This window comes from Macaca thibetana, chromosome 15 (genome assembly GCF_024542745.1).
Source record: "Macaca thibetana thibetana isolate TM-01 chromosome 15, ASM2454274v1, whole genome shotgun sequence".
NCBI lineage: Eukaryota > Metazoa > Chordata > Mammalia > Primates > Cercopithecidae > Macaca > Macaca thibetana.
Genome location: NC_065592.1, coordinates 64,892,603 through 64,915,279, shown reverse-complemented (window position 1 = coordinate 64,915,279; position 22,677 = coordinate 64,892,603). Strand labels below are relative to the sequence as shown.

At 37.9% G+C, this 22,677-nt stretch overlaps 1 protein-coding gene across 6 annotated transcripts in view; it reads left to right on the top strand.

Moving 5' to 3' along the window:
* Nucleotides 1-22,677, top strand: part of CCDC171 (coiled-coil domain containing 171) — a 380,335-nt gene that overhangs the window by 49,005 nt on the left and 308,653 nt on the right. For 5 of the 6 annotated variants that reach the window (XR_007719876.1, XM_050761631.1, XM_050761629.1 and 2 more), the window contains exon 7: nt 7,212-7,358. The exons of the other annotated variant lie outside the window; for it this stretch is intronic. Coding sequence is in view for 4 of the 5 variants with exons in the window: in XM_050761631.1 (XP_050617588.1) it covers nt 7,212-7,358 (147 nt within the window). In the remaining variant the exon portion in view is untranslated. The remainder of the gene's footprint in view (nt 1-7,211; nt 7,359-22,677) is intronic. 6 annotated transcript variants of the gene reach the window in all.

Genomic DNA, 22,677 nt, shown 5'->3' with positions numbered 1-22,677 from the left:
ACCGGCTCATGTTTTGTACTTTTAGTAGAGACAAGTTTTCACCATGTTGGCCAGGTTGATCTCGAACTCCTGACCACAAGTGGTCTGCCCGCCTTGGCCTCCCAAATGCTGGGATTACAGGTGTGAGCCACCATGCCTGGCCATTTTTGTTTATTTTTTAGGGATGATGTTTTGCCATGTTGCCCAGTCTGGTCTTGAACTCTTGAGTTCAAGGGATCTACCCACCTTGGCCTCCCAAAGTGCTGGGATTACAGAAGTGAGCCACTGTGCCTGGCCTATGATTTTTTTTTATAGATAAATCTCATGAGACTTCCTAAACAATTTATTTTACTTTATTTCACAAATACTATATAAAATATTTTCAATCAACTAGGATATAAGCATCTTTTGGTTATAGACTGTATTTTGTTATTATTTAAAATTATTTGGTTTATGATTAACCGTGTAAATTGCTATTTATTTACTTTAAAGTAGACAAGTATCTAAGTGAATGACTGAAAGTTGGAGGTTATGTATTTGTAATTTAAGAAGGCATATAATTTAACAGTGACTGAATTAATACTGGTGCTATTGAGTGATTGAAGGAGGAGGACCTATCATATATAATAATAGTTTTTTTATACTTGTGTAGTATAGTGCATAATGTTCTTAAAAGTGCTTTTATATATAAAAGTACTCTTAGGAAAAATATTACATAAGGTTGTTCATAATACTATTTGTATTTGGCCATTCTTACGTTGCTATGAAGAAATACTTGAGACTAGGTAATTTATAAGAAAAGAGATTTAATTAACTGGCTCATCATCCTGCATGCTTTACAGGAAGCATGGTGCTAACATCTGCTCGGCTTCGGGGGAGGCCTCAGGAAGGTTACAGTCATGGTGGAAGGCAAAGGGGGAGCAGGCGTGTCACATGGAATTTATGTTCCTCTCTATACTGGTTATTCTAGTTTGCAGTTCCTGTAATAACCTTTTATCAGAAGTTCTTAGCTTTTTTGCTTTGTTAGAACATGCTCCTTTAGTTCAGAGGAGTTTGTTATTACCCACCTTCTGAAACCTACTTCTGTCACTTCCCCAGTCCCATTCTCTGTCCAGTTTTGCGCCCTTGCTGAAGAGGTGTTGTGATCATTTGGAGGAGAAAAGTCATTCTGGCTTTTGGAATTGTCCGCATTTTTGTGCTGACTTTTCCTCATCTTTGTGGATTTACCTACCTTTGATCTTTGAGGCTGATGATCTTTGGATGGGGTTTTTTAGGGGATGGTTCTTTTTTTTTTTTTTTTTGAGACGGAGTCTTGCTCTGTGCCCCAGGCTGGAGTGCAGTGGCGCGATCTCGGCTCACTGCAAGCTCCGCCCCCCGGGTTCACGCCATTCTCCTGCCTCAGCCTCCCAAGTAGCTGGGACTACAGGCGCCCACCACCACGCCTGGCTAGTTTTTTGTATTTTTTTAGTAGAGACGGGGTTTCACGGTGTTAGCCAGGATGGTCTCGATCTCCTGACCTTGTGATCCGCCCGCCTCGGCCTCCCAAAGTGCTGGAATTACAGGCTTGAGCCACCACGCCCGGCCTAGGGGATGGTTCTTTATGTTGATGTTGATGTTGTTGCTTTCTGTTAGTTTCTCTTCTAACAGGTCCGTCTTCTGCAGGTCTGCTGCAGTTTGCTGGACTTCTGCAGGTCTGCTGCAGTTTGCAGATCCTGTTTGCCTGGGTATTACCAGTGGAGGCTGGAGAACAGCAAAGATTGCTGCCTGCTGCTTCCTCTGGAAACTTTGTCCCAGACGGGCACCGCCTGATGCCAGCCAGAGCTCTCCTGTGTGAGGTGTCTGTCAACCGCTATTGGGAGGTCTCTCCCAGTCAGGAGGCATGGGGATCAGGGACCCACTTGAGGAGACAGTCTGTCCTTTAGCAGAGCTGGTGCACTGTGCTGGGAGAATTCCCCCTTGTCAAGATCAGCCGCTGTCTTCAGAGCTGACAGGCGGGAAAGATTTAAGTCCACTGAAGCTGCGACTGCATCCCTTCCCCCAGGTGCTCTGTCCCACCAGGATGAGAGTTTTCTCTGTAAGCTCCTGACTGAACTGCTGCATATCTTGCAGAGATGTCCTGCCCAGTGAGGAGGAATCCAGAGAAGCAGTCTGGCCACAGCCACTTTGCTGTGCTGTGGTGACTCTGCCCAGTCCGAACCTCCCAGTCTCCTTAGCACTGTCACGGGAAAACTACCTACTAAAGCCTCAGTAATGGCGGTTGCTCCTTCCCCCACCAAGCTCTGTCATCCCAGGTCAACTCCAGACTGCTGTGCTGGCAGCAAGACTTTCAAGCCAGTGGTTCTTAGCTTGCTGGGCTCCATGGGAGTGGGACCTGCTGAGCTAGATTTCTTGGGTCCCTGGGTTCATCCCCTTTTCCAGAGGAGTGGACGGTTCTCCTTTCTTGCTGGAGTTCCAGGTGCCACTGGAGTACGAAAAAACTCCTGCAGCTCGGTGTCTGCCCAAACAGCCACCCAGTTTTGTGCTTGAAACCCAGGGCCCTGGTGATGTAGGCTCACGAGGGAATCTCCTGATCTGCAGATTGCAAAAATCCATGGGAAAAGCATAGTACTCAGGGCGGGTAGCACAGTCCCTCACCACTTCCCCTAGCTGGCTGGGGGAGGGAGTTCCCTGGATCCTTGCACTTCCAGGGTGAAGTGACGCCCAGTCCTGCTTCTGCTTGTTCTGCGTGGGTTGCACCCAGTGCCTAACCAGTCCCAGTGAGATGAACTGGGTACCTCGGTTGGAAATGCAGAAATCACCCACTTTCTGTGTTGGTCTTGCTAGGCACTGCAGACTGCAGCTGTTTCTATTTGGCCATCTTGGCCCCTCCCCTGACCAGTGGTCTTTATGTTACTGCTATTGTAATTGTTTTGGGGCACCATGAACCATGCCTGCATAAGGTGATGAACTTAATTTATAAATGTATGTGTTCTCCCTACTCCTCTCCAACCGTTCTTCCAACTCTCTCCCTCTCCTCTGGCCTCCCTATTCCTTGAGACACAGCAAAATTGAAATTAGACCAGTTAACTCTACAGTGTCCTCTAAGTGTTCAGGTGAAAGGAAGGCTCATACCTGTCTCACTTTAAATCAAAAGCTAGAAATGATTAAGCTTAGTGAGGACGGAATGTTCAAAACCAGGACAGGCCAAATGCTTTGTCTTTTGTGCCGAACAGCCAAGTTGTGAATGCAAAGGAAAAGTTTTTGAAGGAAATTAAAAGTGCTACTTTAGTGAACACGTAAGTGATAAGAGAGTCAGTCATTCTTATTGCTGACATGAAGACAGTTGTAGTGGATAGATAGAAGACAGTTGTAGAGTGATAGATCAAACCAGCCACAACATTCCCTTAAGCCAAAGTGTAATTTAGAACAAGACCCTAACTCTCTTCAATTTGATGAAGGCTGAGAGAGGTGAGGAATTTGGAGAAAAAAAGTTGGATGCTGGGACAGATTGGTTCATGACGTTTAGGGAAAGAAGACTTCTACATAATATAAAAGTGCAAAGTGAAACCAACTGCTAATATAGAAGCTGCAGCAAGTAATCCCAAAGATCTAGCTAAAATAATTGATGAAGGTGGCTACACTAAACTTGCAGACAAAACAGTCTTCTATTGGAAGATGTCATCTAGGTGTTTCAGAGCTAGAGAGAAGTCAGTGCCCAGCTTTAATGCTTCAAAGGTCAGGATGACTCTCTTGTTAGGGGCTAATATTGCTAGTGAGTTTAAGTTGAAGTCAATGCTCATTTATCGTTCTCCAAATCCTAGGGCCCTTAAGAATTATGCTGCATATACTCTGCCTGTGCTCTATAAATGGGACAACAAAGCCCGGATGACAGCTCATCTCTTTACAGAATATTTAACTGAATATTTAAGCCCACTGTTGAAACCTGCTGCTCAGAAAAAAAAAAAGATTGTTCTCAAAATATTATTGTTTGTTGACAATGTACTTGGTTACTGAAGAACTCTGATGGTTGTGTACAAGGAGGTTAATGTTTTCATTCTTGCTAACACAACATCCATTTAGCAGCCCATGCATCAGTGAAGAATTTTGACTTTCAAGTCTTATTACTTAAGACATACATTTCATAAGGCTATAGCTGACATAGATAGTGATTCTTCTGATGGATCTAGGCAAATTAAATCAAAAATTTTCTGGAAAGGATTTGCCATTCTAGATGCCCTTAAGACCATTTGTGATTCACGAGAGGAGGTCAAAATGTCAACATTAACAGGAGTTTGGAGGAAGTTGGTTCCAGTCCTTATGGATAACTTCGATGGAGTTTTAGACTTCAGTGGAAGAAGTTACTGTAGATGTGTTGGAAATAGTGAGAAAACTAGAATTAGAGGCAGAGCCTGAAGATGTGACTGAATTGCTGCAATCTCTTGCATTCATAAAACTTGAATGGATGAGGAGTTGCTTCTTATAGATGACCAAAGAAAATAGTTTCTTGAGATGGAAACTCCTCCTGGTGGAGATGCTGTGAACATTATTGAAATGACAGCAAAAGATTTAGAGTATTACATAAACTTAGTTGCTAAAGCAGCCATAGGGTTTCAGTTTTGAAAGAGGTTCTACTGCTAGTAAAATGCTATCAGGCAGCATTGCATGCTACAGAGAAAACGTTTTGAAGAAACAGTCAACCAATGTAACAAACTTCTTTGTTGCCTTATTTTAAGAAACTGCCCCTGACTGCCCAGCCTTCAGCCACTACCACCCTGATCAGTCAACAGTCATCAACAAACGTTGAGTTAGGACTTTCCACCATTAAAGATGATGACTTCCTGAAGGGCCAGATGATGGTTAGCATCTTTTTTTTTTTTTTTTTTTAAGCAATAAAGTATTTTAATTTTATTTATTTATTTTTGAGACAGAGTCTTGCTCTGTTGCCCAGGCTGGAGTGCAGTGGCATGATATTAACTCACTGCAATCTCTGCTTCCCGGGTTCAAGCGATTCTCCTGCCTCAGCCTCCCGCAGTAGCTGGGATTACAGATGTGTGCCCCCACACCTGGCTAAGTTTTGTATTTTTAGTAGAGATGGGGTTTTGCCATGTTGGCCAGGCTTGTCTCGGACTCCTGGGCTCAAGTGATCCATCCACCTTGGCCTCCCAAAGTCCTGGGATTACAGATGTGAGCCACTGCGCCTGGCCTCAATAAAGTATTTTTAAATTAAAATAAATATTTTTTTATATATAATGCGATTGCACACTTAATAGATTACAGTATAGTGCAAGCATTACTTTTATTTGCAATTTTTTGGAAACAAAAATTGATGTGACTCACTTGATTGCAATATTTGCTTTATGACAGTGGTCTGGAACTGAACCAGCCATATTTCTAAGGTATGCCTGTATTAAGAAGTCTATTAACTGAAGAAAGTAATTATTAAGAGTTCATGTATAGTCTGCTATAGAATAGTAATCTTATGCATAAGAGGATTCATAAGAACAAGAATAAGGAATTGGAATCTCACACCAGTCAGAATGACTATTATTAAAAAGTCAAAAAAATAACAGATGCTGGCAAGGTTGTGGAGAAAAGGGAACACTCATGCATTATTGGCGAGAGTGTAAGTGCATTCAACCATTGTGGAAAACCGTGTGGCAATGCCTGAAAGAACTAAAAACAGAGCTATCATTTGATCCAGCAATCCCATTTCTGGGTATGTCCTCAAAGGAGTAGAAATTGTTCTACCACAAAGACTATATCCTCAAAGGAGTAGAAATTGTTCTACCACAAAGACACATGGCATGCATATGTTCATTGCAGCACTATTCACAATAGCAAAGACATGGAGTCAACCTAAATGCTTATCAGTGTTAGACTAGATAAAGAAAATGTGGTATATATACACCATTAAATACAATGCAGCCATAAAAAAGAATGAGATAATATCCTTTGCAGGAACATGGATGGAGTTGGAGGCCATTATCCTTAGCAAACTAACACAGGAACAGAAAACCAAATACCACATGTTCTCACTTCTAAGTGGGAACCAAACAATGAGAACACGTGGACACAAAGAGGGGAACAACACACACTGGATCCTATGTGAGGGTGGAGAGTAGAAGAACGAAGAGGATCAGAAAAAAATAACTATTGGATACTAGGCTGAGTACTTGGGTGATGAAATAATCTGTACAACAAATCCCTGTGACACGAGTTTACCTGTATAACAAACCTATATATGTAGCCCTGAACCTAAAACAAAAGTTAAAAAAAAAAGAAGAAGTTGGAGATATGAAATAAGAAGTTGAATTTTAAATGTTTCCTCATCTTTTCACTGTGGACTTAGGATGCTGGGTGTTTTTCAAACTAGAATCTTTCATAGGGAATTATATTTGATGTTTGCAACATACTCAGATTCTAATTGTATCTTTTGAGTGGCTAGGTATTCTTGGAAGCATATGTACATATTCATAATGTGTTTGTCCATGAATAACATTACTCTGGTGAGGGAAATACGGGAAAGAGGACTTTGTTAAAGGCCTTAAATGAGAACAGTGAATCTAGATTAGTTAAGGTGGAGAATGCCTTTGATATATGTGTGAACTTTACGTTTGAACTTTTTCAATAAAATTCAACTCCCATTTCTGTGTTTAGTTGGGAAAGGGGATTGAGAGATTTTAGTATAAGACTACCTGAAGTTATTTCCTTTTCAATAGCCAAGCAAAGATTTCAAAGCTTTTCGAAAATCTAAGAGGAAATGAAACACAGCCATCTAGTGGATGCAATTTTAAAAGCTTGTAATATAAGCATGTAATATAAGTACCGTGAGCTCATGTAAGCATTATAAACATTATTAGGCATTCAAGTTAATCATTTCTTGTTACACAAAGGGTAATATACATTTACAAATTTTAATGGGAAGGGGAAGCATTATATATGATTATTGAACTACAGCATTACATAAATACCTTCAGAGGTCAGTTAAACTAATATAACTTTGTTATATGCTATAAGAGTTTCCATTGTAATATTAATCAGAGTTTTTGAACTGTAAAACTTCAGTAGTGCTTTTAAACACATGGACATTCTGAAACACTGATGGAAAATATCTAGGCCTCTTTTGCTTATATAAATTAACCTATTATTATGGTTGAAGCACAGATTTAGTTACTCCCTGTCTTCTATTGGAGTGACTCTTAGTCATTGATGGCTTATAAACTTTATTGATGCAAAAATGAATTATTTTCCAGGAGCAAGATACTGCTGTGCAAAATATGCATAAGAAAGTAGAAAAATTAGAAACAGAACATATGGACTGCTCTGACCTTTTACGGCGACAAACAAGTGAACTTGAATTTAGCACTCAACGAGAGGAACGCCTTAGAAAAGAATTTGAGGTACATTTTCTTATTCTTTAATATATATGTGTACAAACTTTCATACACACACACACACACACACACACACGCACGCACGCACGCACGTATGTAAAACCCATTCCGTGATTTAAGGTTGGAGAGTTTTACTCTGTGATAATATATAAAACTAATTTTAGGAATACCTGTTTATAATGTATATTTGGCTTCTTTGAAAACTTTTGTATCTGAGTATTTTGTGTTTTGCCCTAGTTTAAAAAAATCTGTTCGCTTTTGAACAATTGACTCTCGTGAAATATTTGGGAAGTTTGAGAGTAATTGTTTACATTGTTAGGTTGAGTAAGCAATGCAGGAAAAGTTTTGGTGTACATAAGTTCTAAATGATAAAAGTGATATTACATTTTAATTTTGTAGTTTGAATCATGTATGGTTATGTGGAATGATTTTCAGATGAGACTTTACTTGGGAAAGGAGCATCAATTTAAGGATGAAAAATAGGATTTTTATTAGTGAATGATACTGAAAAGAACTTTAATCTTAAGAGAAATCTAATTGATTTGTTAGTTCATCTTTTAAAATTTTTCTTTGCTTTGTGGGAAATGAAATATTTAAACAGATAAAGAAGTTTTGTCCTAAGTATAATTTATAATCTTTATTAGGCAAATGAATACTTAGGAAGAGTATTTAATGGTAAAGTGCTAGAGTTAACACTTACTAAACTCACTGTGTCACCTAACATTGTTAAGAACAGCAATAAGGATTATAACTTTTGGGAGGAAGGAAGTGTGATTCCTAGTATTTTTAGATGATATGTACATAAAATGAATAGTAAAATCAGCTTTAAAATTATCAACGCTAGTAAAAACATTCAATAGGGAGGCTAGGCAGAAAATAACATATGACAATTTTTAAAAAATTAATTCATTCTTTTTTATTACACTTTAAGTTCTAGGGTACATGTGCACAATGTTCAGGTTTGTTACATATGTATACACGTGCCATGTTGGTGTGCTGCACCCATTAACTTGTCATTTACATTAGGTATATCTTCTAATGCTATCCTTCACCAGTCCCACGACAGGTCCCGGTGTGTGATGTTCCCCATCCTGTGTCCAAGTGTTCTCATTGTTCAATTCCCACGTATGAGTGAGAATATGTGGTGTTTGGTTTTCTGTCCTTGTGATAGTTTGCTCATAGTAATGGTTTCCAGCTTCATTCATGTCCCTACAAAGGATATGAACTCATCCTTTTTTCTGGCTTCATAGTATTCCATGGTATATATCTGCCACATTTTCTTAATCAAGTCTATCATTGATGGACATTTGGATTGGTTCCAAGTCTTTGCTCTTGTGAATAGTGCCACAATAAACATACGTGTGCATGTGTCTTTAGCATGATTTATAATCCTTTGGGTATATACCCAGTAACGGGATGGCTGGGTCAAATGGTATTTCTAGTTCTAGATCCTTGAGGAATCGCCACACTGTCTTCCACAATGGTTGAACTAGTTTACAGTCCCACCAACAGTGTAAAAGTGTTCCTATTTCTCCACATCCTCTCCAGCACCTGTTGTTTCCTGACGTTTTAATGATCGCCATTCTAACTGGTGTGAGATGGTATCTCATTGTGGTTTTGATTTGCATTTCTCTGATGACCAGTGATGATGAGCATTTTTTCATGTGTCTGTTGGCTGTATGAATGTCTTCTTTTGAGAAGTGTCTGTTCATATCCTTTGCCCACTTTTTGTTGGGGTTGTTTGATTTTTTTCTTGTAAATTTAAGTTCTTTGTAGATTCTGTATATTAGCCCTTTGTCAGATGGATAGATTGTAAAAATTTTCTCCCATTCTGTAGGTTGCCTGTTCACTCTGATGGTAGGTTCTTTTGCTGTGCAGAAGCTCTTTAGTTTAATTAGATCCCATTTGTCAATTTTGGCTTTTGTTGCCATTGCTTTTTGTGTTTTAGTCATGGAGTCCTTGCCAATGCCTATGTCTTGAATGGGATTGCCTAGGTTTTCTTCTAGGGTTTTTATGGTTTTAGGTCTAACATTTAAGTCTTTAATCCATCTTGAATTAATTTTTGTATAAGGTATAAGGAAGGGATCCAGTTTCAGCTTTCTGCATATGCATATGGCTAGCCAGTTTTCCCAACACCATTTATTAAATAGGAAATCCTTTCCCCATTTCTTGTTTTTGTCAGGTTTGTCAAAGATCTGATGGTTGTAGATGTGTGGTATTATTTCTGAGGGCTCTGTTCTGTTCCATTGGTCTATATCTCTGTTTTGGTACCAGTACCATGCTGTTTTGGTTACTGTATCCTTATAGTATAGTTTGAAGTCAGGTAGCGTGATACCTCCAGCTTTGTTATTTTTGCTTAGGATTGTCTTGGCTATGTGGGCTCTTTTTGGTTCCATATGATATTTAAAGTAGTTTTTTCCAATCCTATGAAGAAAGCCAGTGATAGCTTGATGGGGATAGCATGTCATCTATAGATTACTTTGGGCAGTATGACCATTTTCATGATATTGATTCTTCCTATCCATGAGCATGGAATGTTCTTCCATTTGTTAATGTCCTCTCTTATTTCCTTGAGCAGTGGTTTGTAGTTCTCCTTGAAAAAGTCCTTCACATCCCTTGTAAGTTGGATTCCTAGGTATTTTATTCTCTTTGAAGCAATTGTGAATAGGAGTTCACTCATGATTTGGCTCTCTGTTTGTCTGTTATTGATTTTGTATCCTGAGACTTTGCTGAAGTTGCTTATCAGCTTAAGGCGATTTTGGGCTGAGACGATGGGGTTTTCTAAATATACAATCATGTCATCTGCAAACAGGGACAATTTGACTTCCTCTTTTCCCTAATTGAATACCCTTTATTTCTTTCTCCTACCTGATTGCCCTGGCCAGAACTTCCAACACTATGTTGAACAGGAGTGGTGAGAGAGGGCATCCCTGTCTTGTGCCAGTTCTCAAAGTGAATTTTTCCACTTTCTGCCCACATACCTAGTTTATTGATATATCCCATCCATACCTAGTTTATTGAGAGTTTTTAGCATGAAGCGCTATTGAATTTTGTCGAAGGCCTTTTCTGCATCTCTTGAGATAATCATGTGGTTTTGTCTTTGGTTCTGTTTATATGATGGATTACGTTTATTGATTTGTGTATGTTGAGCCAGCCTTGCATCCCAGGGATGAAGCCAACTTGATCATGCTGGATAAGCTTTTTGATGTGCTGCTGGATTCGTTTGCCAGTATTTTATTGAGGATTTTTGCATCTATATATAGATAGATAGATAGATGGGAGGAGATTATTAAGGGAACTAGTTTGTTTGGTTATGGAGGCTAAAACCCATAACAGGCCATCTGTAAGCTGGAGACTCTGGGATGCCAGTAGCATAGCTGAGTTCAAGTCTGAAAAACTCAGAACCAGGGGAGTCAATGGTGTAATTTTCAGCCTGAGGCAGAAGGCTTGAGAACCTTGGGTGCCACTGGTGTAAGACCTGGAGCCTCAAGGACAGAGATCCTTGAGTTCTGATGTCCAAGGGCAGGAGGAGGAAAGTGTCTGTGCTCCAGGGGAGAGAGTGGGGAGAGAGAGGTGAGGAAAGAGAGAGAGAGAGAGAGGAGGAGAGAGAGGAAGCGGTGAGAAGATAGAGGGGGAGAGAGAGAGAAAATTATTTTCTCTCCTTTTTTGTTCTATCCAGGCCCCCAGTCAGTTGGATGGTGCTTGCCTATGGTGAGGGCAGATCTTCCCTACTAAGTTCACTGGCGCAGATGCCAATCTTCTCTGGAAACACCCCTCACAGATACACCCACAAGTAATGGAAAGAGTGCCTTACCAGTTCTTTAGGTATTCCGTAATCTAGTCAGATTGATACCTAAAATTAACTGTTGCTGCAGACTTTTAATGAAACTGAATTGAAAAGCCAGGAGTAGGGTTGTAGATATTATATAACAATTTAACATATTAAGGTATCTTTTTAAATTAGTAAGGAGAGGAAATACTATTCCAGTGACCTAGAGGGCCCCCGCCGCCTGCCCCCTCCAGTTGTCCTGCCTTTCTGGACTGAGCCCGTGTACATTTTACATGTATTGATTGATGTCTTATGTCTCCCTAAAATATATAAAACCAAGCTGTAGCCTGACACATACATGGCACATGTTCTCAGGATCTCCTGGGGCTGTCACAGGCCATTGGTCACTCATATTTGGCTTAGAATAAATCTCTTCAAATATTTTACAGAGTTTGACTGTTTTTGTTTTTGTTGACAGTATTAGGGTAGATGTAATTGGACCGAATATAGATTTTTAAGTTGAAAGTCATTTTCTCTTGGAATTTGAAGGCCTTGCCTCTATTTTCTTCTGTTGTTACTGTGAGGCCTTATGCTATTCTGGTTTGTATTCTTTGTTTGTGACCCTTTTCTTACTCTCTTCCTCTCCAAAAATGCTCTTGATCCTCTGTTTTTAGAATATATTTTCATTATGGAAAACTTTAAATGTATGTAGAAGTAGACAGAATAATATAATGAACCTAATATCCATGACCAGCTTCAACAATGATCAATTTATGAACAATTATGATTTCCAAAAATAAAGGTTCCTTTATTTAAAGTTGCATTATCAATATCACATATAAATTGTTTAATGATAATTACTGAATATAGTCAAATATCCAGACATTATTCAAATTTTAAATTATCTCATAAATGGCATAAATATTATGTATGTTTACAGTTTGATTCTGCATCTCAATTAGGTCTACATGTCTATATGTCTGTTAGTCTCTTTCAATCTACAAGTTCTCCATCTATATCTTTCCTTTTTTCCTTGTAGTATGTTTTTGAACACACCAAATTATTTGTGCTATTGAGTTCCCACTGGTTGTAAAATTTCAGAACATCAGAGATAACAATGTTCCTTAGAATAGATCTTTTTTTACTTAGTGTGCAGGACACGCGTTGGCCATTTTAGCCAGGAAACCCAGTGTCCTTCATGTTCAGGAATTCTCTTGTATTATTTCTTCAGCATATCCTCCTCAGTCTTTTTTTCTGTTCTTTATTTCTGAGACTTTTATTATTCAAGTGTTAGACCACTGAATTGATATTTTACTCTTTTCTTAACTTTTTCCTTTCTCTTTGTCTTTTTGTTGTTGTTGATGCTTCTTGGGAGATTTGTTTGACTTCACTTTCTAATCTTCTAATTGAATATTTCCTTTTTTCTTTTTAATTTCTGAGAGCTTGTTCTCTACCATTTTTGTACTATCCTGTTCCTATATTATGACTGCAGTATTCGTTTATTCAGTAAATATTTATTGGAGTGGCAGGCACATTTCTGGGTCATAGAGGTATAGCAGAGAACAAAGAAAAGCCTCTTTCCTCCTTTTTTGTTTTTGAGACAGAGTCTCGCTTTGTCACCCAGGCTGGCGTGCAGTGGTGATCTCGGCTCACTGGGACCTCTAGTTCAAGTGATTTTCCTGCTTTAGCCTCCTGAGTAGGTGGAATTACAGGCATGCGCCACCACGCCTGGCTAATTTTTTGTATTTTTAGTAGGGACGGGGTTTTGCCATGTTGCCCAGGCTGGTCTTGAACTCCTGGCCTCTAGTGATCAGCCTGCCTTGGTCCCCAAAGTGGTGGGATAACAGACGTGAGCCACTGCACCCAGCCGAAAGCATCTTCCTTCTCGAAGCTGACATTCTAGTCAGGAGGAATCGTGTATTAAATAGAACAATGTGTAGTGTGTTAGTTGGTGGTAATTCTGTAAAGAATAATAAAGCCTTCCAGGGGAGTTAATGAGTAATAGGGTAGGATGGTTACCTGTTTGTATTGGTGGTCATGGAAGGCTAACTTGATAAGGTGGCATTTGAGCTGAGACCTGAAGGGAGGAAGGGATTGAACCGTATGGATATCCCAAGAAAAAGCATTCTAGGTAGAAGGAATAGAAAGTGCAAGACCATGGGTTGCAAGTGTACTTTTAATATGTGAGGAACAGCAAGTAGGCCTTTGTAACTGGAATAGAATGAGCAAGAGAGAGACTAGTAGGATGTGTAGAATGGTAGACAGATCGTGCAGAATTTGGAAGGTCTTTTGTAGTTCATTGTAAGAACTCTGGTTTTTATCTGAGAAAGCTTTTGGAAAGTTTCGAGCAGAGGAGTGGTATGCCTTTTCTCATTTATGTTTTAAAAGCATTATTCTGGACACTCTTTGGATAATAGATTATAAAAGACAGTTTTGGAGACTATTAAAATAATCTAGTTGACAGATTATAGTGTTTTAGACAAAGTAGTAGTAGAGGAGGGTCTCTCTTGCAAAAATATATCCAAATTTGAACATCTCCTCTACTACTGCCTTGTAGTAGATGATGTAGTAGAGATGGTCTAATTTGGATATATTTTTGCAAGATAGAACCCACAGAAATTGCTGATTAATTGGACCTGAATTATGAGAGAAAAAGAGGGAGTAAAGGATAATGCCAAAGGTTTTGGCTTGAGCAGATAAGAGAATGGCATTTCCATTTACTGAACTCGTAAATAATAGAAGCGGAGTAAGTTTGGGAGAGGTCAGGAGTTTGGTTTTAGATATGTTAAATTTGACATTCCTTTTAGACATTAAAGAGGAGATAGTAATTCTTTTATTTCTACAAAGGGATGTCTGCTAGTTTCAGGTTTGATGGTTATAAAATGGAAAAAGGAAATGGAGGAAGAATCTGGTTATCATGCTGTTTAGTATGCAGACATCCCCCTGGTTTCGGTCTGGCGTACCCCTCTTCCTGTCTCTCCATGTGTATTTCTGTGTTCAGCTTCTGGTTCAGATTTATGTTCTTCAGATAATAAACCTTTGTGTGAGGACTAGGGTAGGGTATTTGTTTGGCTACTTGGGGTAAGGGTGGATGCCTTGAGGTCTAACTTCTTATAGCGATGAGTAAAAAAAAAAACTTTATTGAGATGTAATTTGTATATTATAAATTTGTCCATTTAAAGTGTACAATGCAGTGGTTTTTAGTGTATTCACAGCATTGTGCAACCATCACCATAATAAATTTTGGAACATTTTCATCACCCAATAAGAAACTCTACTCATTAGCCATCACTTTCCTATTCCCCTTTCCTCTCAGCCCTAAGCAACCACTACTTTCTGTCTTTATAGATTTGCCTATTCTAGACATTCCTTACAAGTGGAACTACAATATATGGTCTTTTGTGACTGACTTCTTTCACTTAGCATAATGCTTTCAAGGTTTATCCATTTTGCAGCATGTATTAGTGCTTCATTCTTCTTTATGCCTGAATGATATTCTGTTGTGTAACATGTAATATATATTTTGTGTCTCTGTCCATCAGTTGATGGACATTTGTGTTTGTATTTGTCAGGGTTCTCTAAAGGGACAGAACTAATAGCATATATGTATGTGTATATGTATATGTGAAGGGGAGTTTGTTTGGAGAAGCGACTTACATGATCGCAAGGTGAAGTCCCACAATAGGCCGTCTGCAAGTTGAGGAGCAAGGAAGTCAGTCCAAGTCTCAAAATCTCAAAAGTAGGTAAGCCAGCAGTGCAGCCTTCAGTCTGTGGTCAAAGGCCTGAGAGCCCCTTTTCATCATTTTATGTGCTTATTAGCCATTTGTATATCTTCTTTGGAGAAATAGCTATTTAGACCCTTGTCCTTTTTAAAAATGGATTATTTGTACTGTATATATATAAATCACGGTGTACGTCCAAGAGTCTAAAAATTGAAGAACTTGGAGTCTGATGTTCCAGGGCTGGAAGCATCCAGCACGGAGAAAGATGAAGGCTGGAACACTCAGCAAGTCTCCTTGTTCCACTTTCTTCTGCCTGCTTTATTCTAGCCATGCTGTTGTATAATATATTAGCTGATTAGATGGTGTCCACCCAGACTGAGGGTGGGTCTGCCTCTCCCACTCCACTGACTCAAATGTTAATTTCCTGTGGCAACACCTTCACAGACACACCTAGGAACATTACATCCTTCAGTCCAGTCAAGTTGACACTCAGTATTAACCATCACAGTGTTGTTTCCACTTTTTCAGCCATAATGAATAATGCCACCATGAACATTCATGTACAGGTTTTTGTGTGGATATGTTTTCAGTTGTCTTTATTATATATCTAGGAGAGGAATTGCTGGGTCACATGGTAACTATGTGGTTAACATTTTGAGGAACTGTCAGGTTGTTTTGTACAGTGGCAGCACCATTTTACATTCTCACCGGCAAGGTATAAGGGTTCTAGTTTCTCTAGATCCTCATCAACAGCTGTTATTGTCATTCTTTTAAATTATAACCACTGTAGTAGGTGTGAAATGGTACCTCATTGTGGTTTTGATTTGCATTCTCTGATGATTGATGATGTTGAATCTCATTTTATGTGCTTATTAGCCATTCATGTATCTTCTTTGGAGAAATAGCTAGTTAGACCCTTGTCCTTTTGAAAAATGGATTATTTGTACTGTATATATATAAGATGCTAACAATGGAGGAAACTGGGTATGGAGTATGTAGATGGACTTAACAACAGAAATGCCAAATATGAACCTGGCAAAGATAAAATTCCTCATACTCTAACCACACATGGTTTATTTTTTACAAGATTAGAGAAGGAATAAAAATATGAAATTATATTTGAAATAATATTTTAACTTATTTTTTTCTTGTGCTGACCATCTTTTTAGGCCAGTAAATTCAGGATTTCATTATATTTTATATCATTTTTAATACTATGGCTTGCAGATGGCTTACTAAAAAAGGATGAGGGGGCAGGAGCTGTGACTGATGCCTGTAATCCCAGCACTTTGGGAGACAAAGGTGGGCAGATCACTTGAGACCAGGAGTTCAAGACCAGCCTGGGCAACATGGTGAAACATCATCCCTACAAAAAATACGAAACTTAGCCAAATGTGGTGGAGTGTGCCTGTAGTCCCAGCTCCTTGGGGGGCTGAGGTGGGACGATTACTTGAACCTGGGGAAGTTGAGGCTGCACTGAGCTGTGATCGTGCTACTGTACTCTAGCCTGGGCAACAAAGTGAGACCCTGCCTCAAAAACAAACAAACGAACAAAAATTAGGATAGAGTTAATGTTCTGAATATTAGAATTTAAAAGGTCACTTAGAAGTCACTTAAGGATGCTAGAAAATTCTATCATCACTAAAAACATTTTATTAATTGTGTTATAGTTGTGAGGCTGTACTATGTAATAACGACTTTTTTGTTGGTAGGGTTCTTGGTAAGGCAGTTTTGACTCACTTAAGAAAATATCGGCTGGGCGTGGTGGCTTCTGCCTGCAATCCCAGCGCTTTGGGAGGCTGAGGTGGGTTTATCATTTGAGGTCAGGAGTTTGAGACCAGCCTGGCCAACATGGTGAAATCCCATCTCTATTAAAAATACAAAAATTAGCCAGGCGTGGTGGCACTCGCCTGTAATCCCAGCTGCTCTGGAGTCTGAGGCAGGAAAATCGCTTGAACCTGGGAGGTGGAGGCTTCTCTGAGCCGAGATTGTGCCTCTGTACTCCAGCCTGGGTGACAGAGCAAGACTCTATCTCAAAAACAAAACAAAACAAAAAACAATAAAACACACACAAAATAGAAAATATCTAATACCTAAACTTTAAGGTGTGGTTGTGCACAACCCAGTATTGACTTTTTTTCTGTAAAATACTTAATTTCCTTAATATCTGTTTTTATTGGTTGATGTTATAGGTATAATATTATTTTAGACTAGTTTTGTTTTTACTCTATGTTTTTTTATTCCCTGCTGTGTAAATACTTTTGATAATACCAGGTCTCTGCTTTTGGAGAACTTGCAACTTTGAAGGTAGTCTAGATAGTCTTTATTTTTCTTCTATTTACAAGAATTTTACAAGTGGAGAGATTTAGTCTTCTAACTTACCTATGATTTCTCATATTTAGATTCTTTTTAAAAGCTTTGCTTTATGTTATATATTATATGTTGTATATTAGTTAGTGTATTTTGTATTGGCTGTTTGACCACATAGTGACATAATGAACAAGAAGTTACATTTCTGGAGAGCGTTTTATGTTAGTTTTACACTCAATTACGGAGACAATCACTACCAGTAATACTAAGTACTTAAGTAATTGTCAGTGGTATTTTTACAAGAATTAAGCTAAGATGGGATAATAATAATAAAGAGGAAAGTTGTTAAAATTTTAATAAAGTACATTATTTAATATCAGCAATATCAAACTAAAGCAACTAATAAAATAGACATTTAGCCTAATGAATGTTCTTAATTCTAGTGAAGCTTTTTAACATTTGCATTTCTTGAAAGGTGATTTTTTTATGTGCCTGAGCCAAAGAAGTTTTTATATGTATGAAACATATATATTAAATAATTTCAGAATCTTATAAGGTTTATATCACTGTGTCTTAATCATCTTAACATGGATCAATGCTTTCTTAGATTAAAAAAAAAGCAAACTCCCAATCCAATTTTATAAATGCAGTACTGGATACCATAGAATCAAGGGAAAAGTGAACTGGAAAAAGAAATATCCATGGCTTTTATAAACCTCTTTACAACTAGAGGAGTTTATTATCATGGGAAATAAGCTTAACTCAATAAGAAAAGAGAAAAGAGAAGATGCAAACCTAATTCTGAGGGAACTGAAGAATCTTCTGAAGATTATGGTAGAGAGAGAACACTCTTTGCAAATAAATTCTGAATTGCTTCTGTCAGTCATATTCTATATTACAGTAACATAAAAAAGGGCAGAAGTAGCATCTTTCTCTAAATGTGTACTACCTTCAAGTGAAAAAGGAAAAGAAAATTGTATTTTACCTTTCATAATTGTTGATAAAGACCACCTTGTATGATTCGTCTTTTTAAAGCCATCATGTGTTTGTAGGAATCATTTTCAAAGGTCCATTTGTGTAGATTACTGACTGTAAAATAGGGAGATGATGAAATCACCTGTGTTATGCAGTCGTAGGTATTGCACATTGAAGTGCAGCATTTTATGTTCATAATAAAATTTAAGATTGGAACTTCAGTTAAAAATTTGGTAAATACTAAAGTTTTTGTTGCCCTAAAAGGTAGAGATAATTTTTAAAGAAGGCAAATTAGTTTATTATCATGTTATTTAGAATTTGCAAACACAAATTCTGTTCCTGATGTTTCTTATTTTTGTTATCTGTGGGTTTTTTGATTATACCTAGAAGTAATAAAAGTTTTTCTTCATTAAACCCTTTTATAATATGTGTGGTATACTTCATTTCTTGCTGAATAAAAAAATTACGGGGATCTCCAGTTTATTTCTGTTGTCAGCCTATTGCCCTCATATATCCCTTCTGAAACCGTTAAGGCTCTGTTACCATCCTCAGTGACTTTAACTTTGAATTTTCTACCGTCAGAACTGCATAGTTAACCACGATCAAGATGACTGGCACAGAGAGCTCTAAATCTTTCTATGTTCTGTGCTTTATATGAGCCTGTTTATGTAAAATAATCTAGGGGATTCTGGAAAACAAGTATGTTTTAGCCATTAATAAAACAGTTACAGATGAATTGTAGTTCAGAGAAGTAAGTAGAAGGAATATCCGTTAGCGACAAATCAATTTTTGTCTACAACACAGGTCTTTTGCTTACTTATAATGGAAATGCTTATAGATGTGTCAGGACCCATTTTGGCCTTTGGGCCAAAGACCTAGTATGGCATCTGGCATATAGTAGTTTCTCTATAAATGTTCCATTCTGCTTTTTAGTTGACCTATATAGTAAAATAAGTATCAATGAGAGCATCATGAAAACCTATTCATTTGTTTTTAATAATCTTTTAAGTGTTTTTATGCAGTCGCATTTGTTTAATGGGATTGAATATAAATGTAAAGTGTTTAGACTTCTGTGAGGGTAGAATAAAGTGGATAGGACTTCCTGACCAATTCACTTCCAAGACCAATTGGACTTCCTTCCTGTTCTCTTTTACATGGTAGTTCCCATGTTCTGAGTCACAAAGCAGCATTAATTTTGCCTCTGAGTTGTTTTTCTAATGTACTGTGCTGGCCACGTGGAAAGTAGGAGAGCTACTTAAAAACAAACACCACCTTCAAATTAGAATGCCTTATTAAGATTTAAAATATTATGTATCATACGAGGCCTCTTTTGTAGAATATATCATGTTATTGTAAAAGTCAAATGAGAAAATACACGAGACCTCTTTGAAAACTGTAGCATATTAATATTTAACTCTAGGCATAATCTCCTCAGTGACATTGATGTAAATACACTCTCTCATGTAGAAGTGACATTAGAAATATAAATGCTTACATTTACATATAAAAGCCAACATTAAAGGTCAGACTAATTGAATAATATTATTGCTTCTTAAGATGTTAGATTACAATAAAGATGATAAATAGTAAAGGGCCTATAGACAGTTCTTAATTATGACCCTTCAATGTATGACTCTAGTGATTAAGTGATATAATATTGTGATGCCTGTTTTACAAATGTTTATCAAATACTTGGAGACTGTGACCCTTTGAGGCATCTTTTTTGGTGATAAAAATCCTTTGAGACCTTCTGTTTAAGGGCTCAAAAGATAGTATTTACAAGTATACCCCCCTTCCCTGCCCAGGTAAAGAATAAGTGTTATAGTTAAATATTAACATGCATGTAATAAAATATTAACAGCTATTAAAATGTAACAAAATAAAATATACTTAGCATTAAAATAAACATTATAGAATTAATCAGTCTATGATGATTCAGTCCCTTGGAATCATCTTTTTGTACATGGGTTATTACTGTATTTATTACTTATGAAAACATCTATTAATGGGAATTATTAGATGATAAAATCTGGAAAAATGAACAATCATGTTCTATTTACACAAGTTATTGATATATTTGGGGTAAACTTTGTGCAACTAATTAGGAAACTGTAATATAACACTCCTGAGGAAATCATTAACTAGTATGTACTCCTGATAATTCATCCCATTTTTCTTGATGTCTGTTTTAGTGGACTAAATTTCATATCTAAGTTTTTCTGCTTGACTGATTTTTTTTTTTTTTTTTGAGACGGAGTCTCGCTCTGCTGCCCAGGCTGGAGTACAGTGGCCGGATCTCAGCTCACTGCAAGCTCCGCCTCCCGGGTTTACGCCATTCTCCTGCCTCAGCCTCCCGAGTAGCTGGGACTACAGGCGTCCGCTACCTCGCCCAGCTAGTTTTTTGTATTTTTAGTAGAGATGGGGTTTCACGGTGTTAGCCAGGATGGTCTCGATCTCCTGACCTCGTGATCCGCCTGTCTCGGCCTCCCAAAGTGCTGGGATTACAGGCTTGAGCCACCTCGCCCGGCCTTGGTTGACTGATTATTTTAAGTTCATCAGATCCTCTAAGCTAGATGTATTTGGGGATAAAAGAATGTAGTAGAAACGGTTTTGTTTACTCAGTCTTTCAGCAGATTTATTGTACACATATGTTTTCATAACTTGTGAAACTTTTGGAAGAGGCCCATAGAAGCCATAGAACCAAATGTGATGTGGAGAACAGCTGGATATGTTTGGTTAGTTCTGCTGCTGAATTGGAGTCTTCAGCTCATGCCTGGTTTATAATAAAGTAACATGTATCAAACAGTTGGATAGGAGACATTCTTCTCTATATTGCCCACTTCAAAGACTGAGAACTCACTTTTCTTAAGTGTACTAGATGATCTAATTGGGCTTAATATGATTTAGTGAGAGATAGATTACACCAAAAAGAGGTCGATTAACACCTACTATTTACTAAAATAAAAATCTCTTGGCAGTACATAGCTGTAGGAAAGGACATGGCAATCAGCTTATAAATGACAAAATATGTGATAATTTTGTGTTACGTACAGAACTGTTGTTTGGCTAGGCGTGGTGGCTCACGCCTGTAATCCCAGCACTTTGGGAGGCCAAGGTGGGCGGATCACTTGAGGTCAAGAGTTCAAGATCAGCCTGACCAACATGACGAAACCCCATCTCTACCAAAAATACAAAAAGTAGCTGGGCATGGTGGTGTGTGTGCTTGTAGTCCCAGCTACTCAGGAGGCTGAGGCAGGAGAATCTCTTGAAACCAGGAGGCGGAGGTTGCATTGAGCTGAGATTGCACCACCGCACTCCAGCCTGGGTGACAGAGTGAGACTCTGTCTCAAAAAAAAAAAAAAAAAAAAAAGGACTGTTGTTCATAGTGTACAGTACATAGTACAGTGTAATACCTGTGTTATAGGCAAACATATATATAGTTAAATTAGCCTGTAGTATATATATAAATATGTATACATATATATATGCATTTTAACCAGAATTTTGTTCTGCTTTCTGCCCTTTCTTTGTTGATTACATTAGGATTGAATGCCTGTGACACAGTTTATGAATGTTACACTAGTTCTCTTAGGTGGTATTGGAAAAAATTATTTTGAGCAGCATGTTGATGTTCCTCTAGCACCCTCTGCTGGATTTGAGAATTAATTCATTGGACTAGAAGATTTAAAAAAATTATTGAGAGGTTTAAATTTAATTACGTCTATCAACAAACTCCTCTTGGAAAGAGTTTGTTTAAAGATTTGAAGATTTTTTGCTGTCCTCACTGAGTAATTGATAGTTTCCGTAATAATAAGCATCTTATAATTTTCTGACATTTCATTTAAAGTGAGAAGCTGTGAAAATAACTACGTGATCTCCAGTTGATTATTTCGACCCCCTGTGTTTTGCTCTAAGCAGGAAAAACAGAACTTCTTGATTTTTGGAGTGAAAACCAGATCATTAATTAACTAATTAATATATATACAAGAAGTGAAAACTTGAATTGTTGATTCATTACAGAATCACTGAATATTCTGCATTTTAACAAAATATGTGACTATCATTTTGATAGAGAAACATATATGCTTTTTGGAATCTGAGAAAATATTTTAACATTGTTATCCTGGTTTCTTTTCTCTCTGTGCCCTTTACTTGCTTTTTAAAAAATTTTTATTTCCATAGGTTTTTGGGAAACAAGTGGTGTTTGGTTACATGAGTAAGTTCTTTAGTGGTGGTTTGTGAGTTTTGTTCCTTTACTAGCTTTTAAAATCATTTATTCTCAATCCTATGGGCTATTTCCTTGTGATAGGCTGGACTTTTTTCTGACTTACAGAAACTAAAATGAGTATACTGGGTACTGAGAAAACTGACTTCAGTTCTTTAAGGGCAAGAACTTTATCCTGTGGAGTGTAAGTTTTTTTAAAGAAAAAATTAGCATTGGGCCCCCTTAGGATAATGCTCATTCTGGTGTGGGCTAAACATAAGAATTTCTCTGCTACAGTATGCATCATGCTTTGTACCTACAACTTCTGGGGGACCCTTGTTCTAG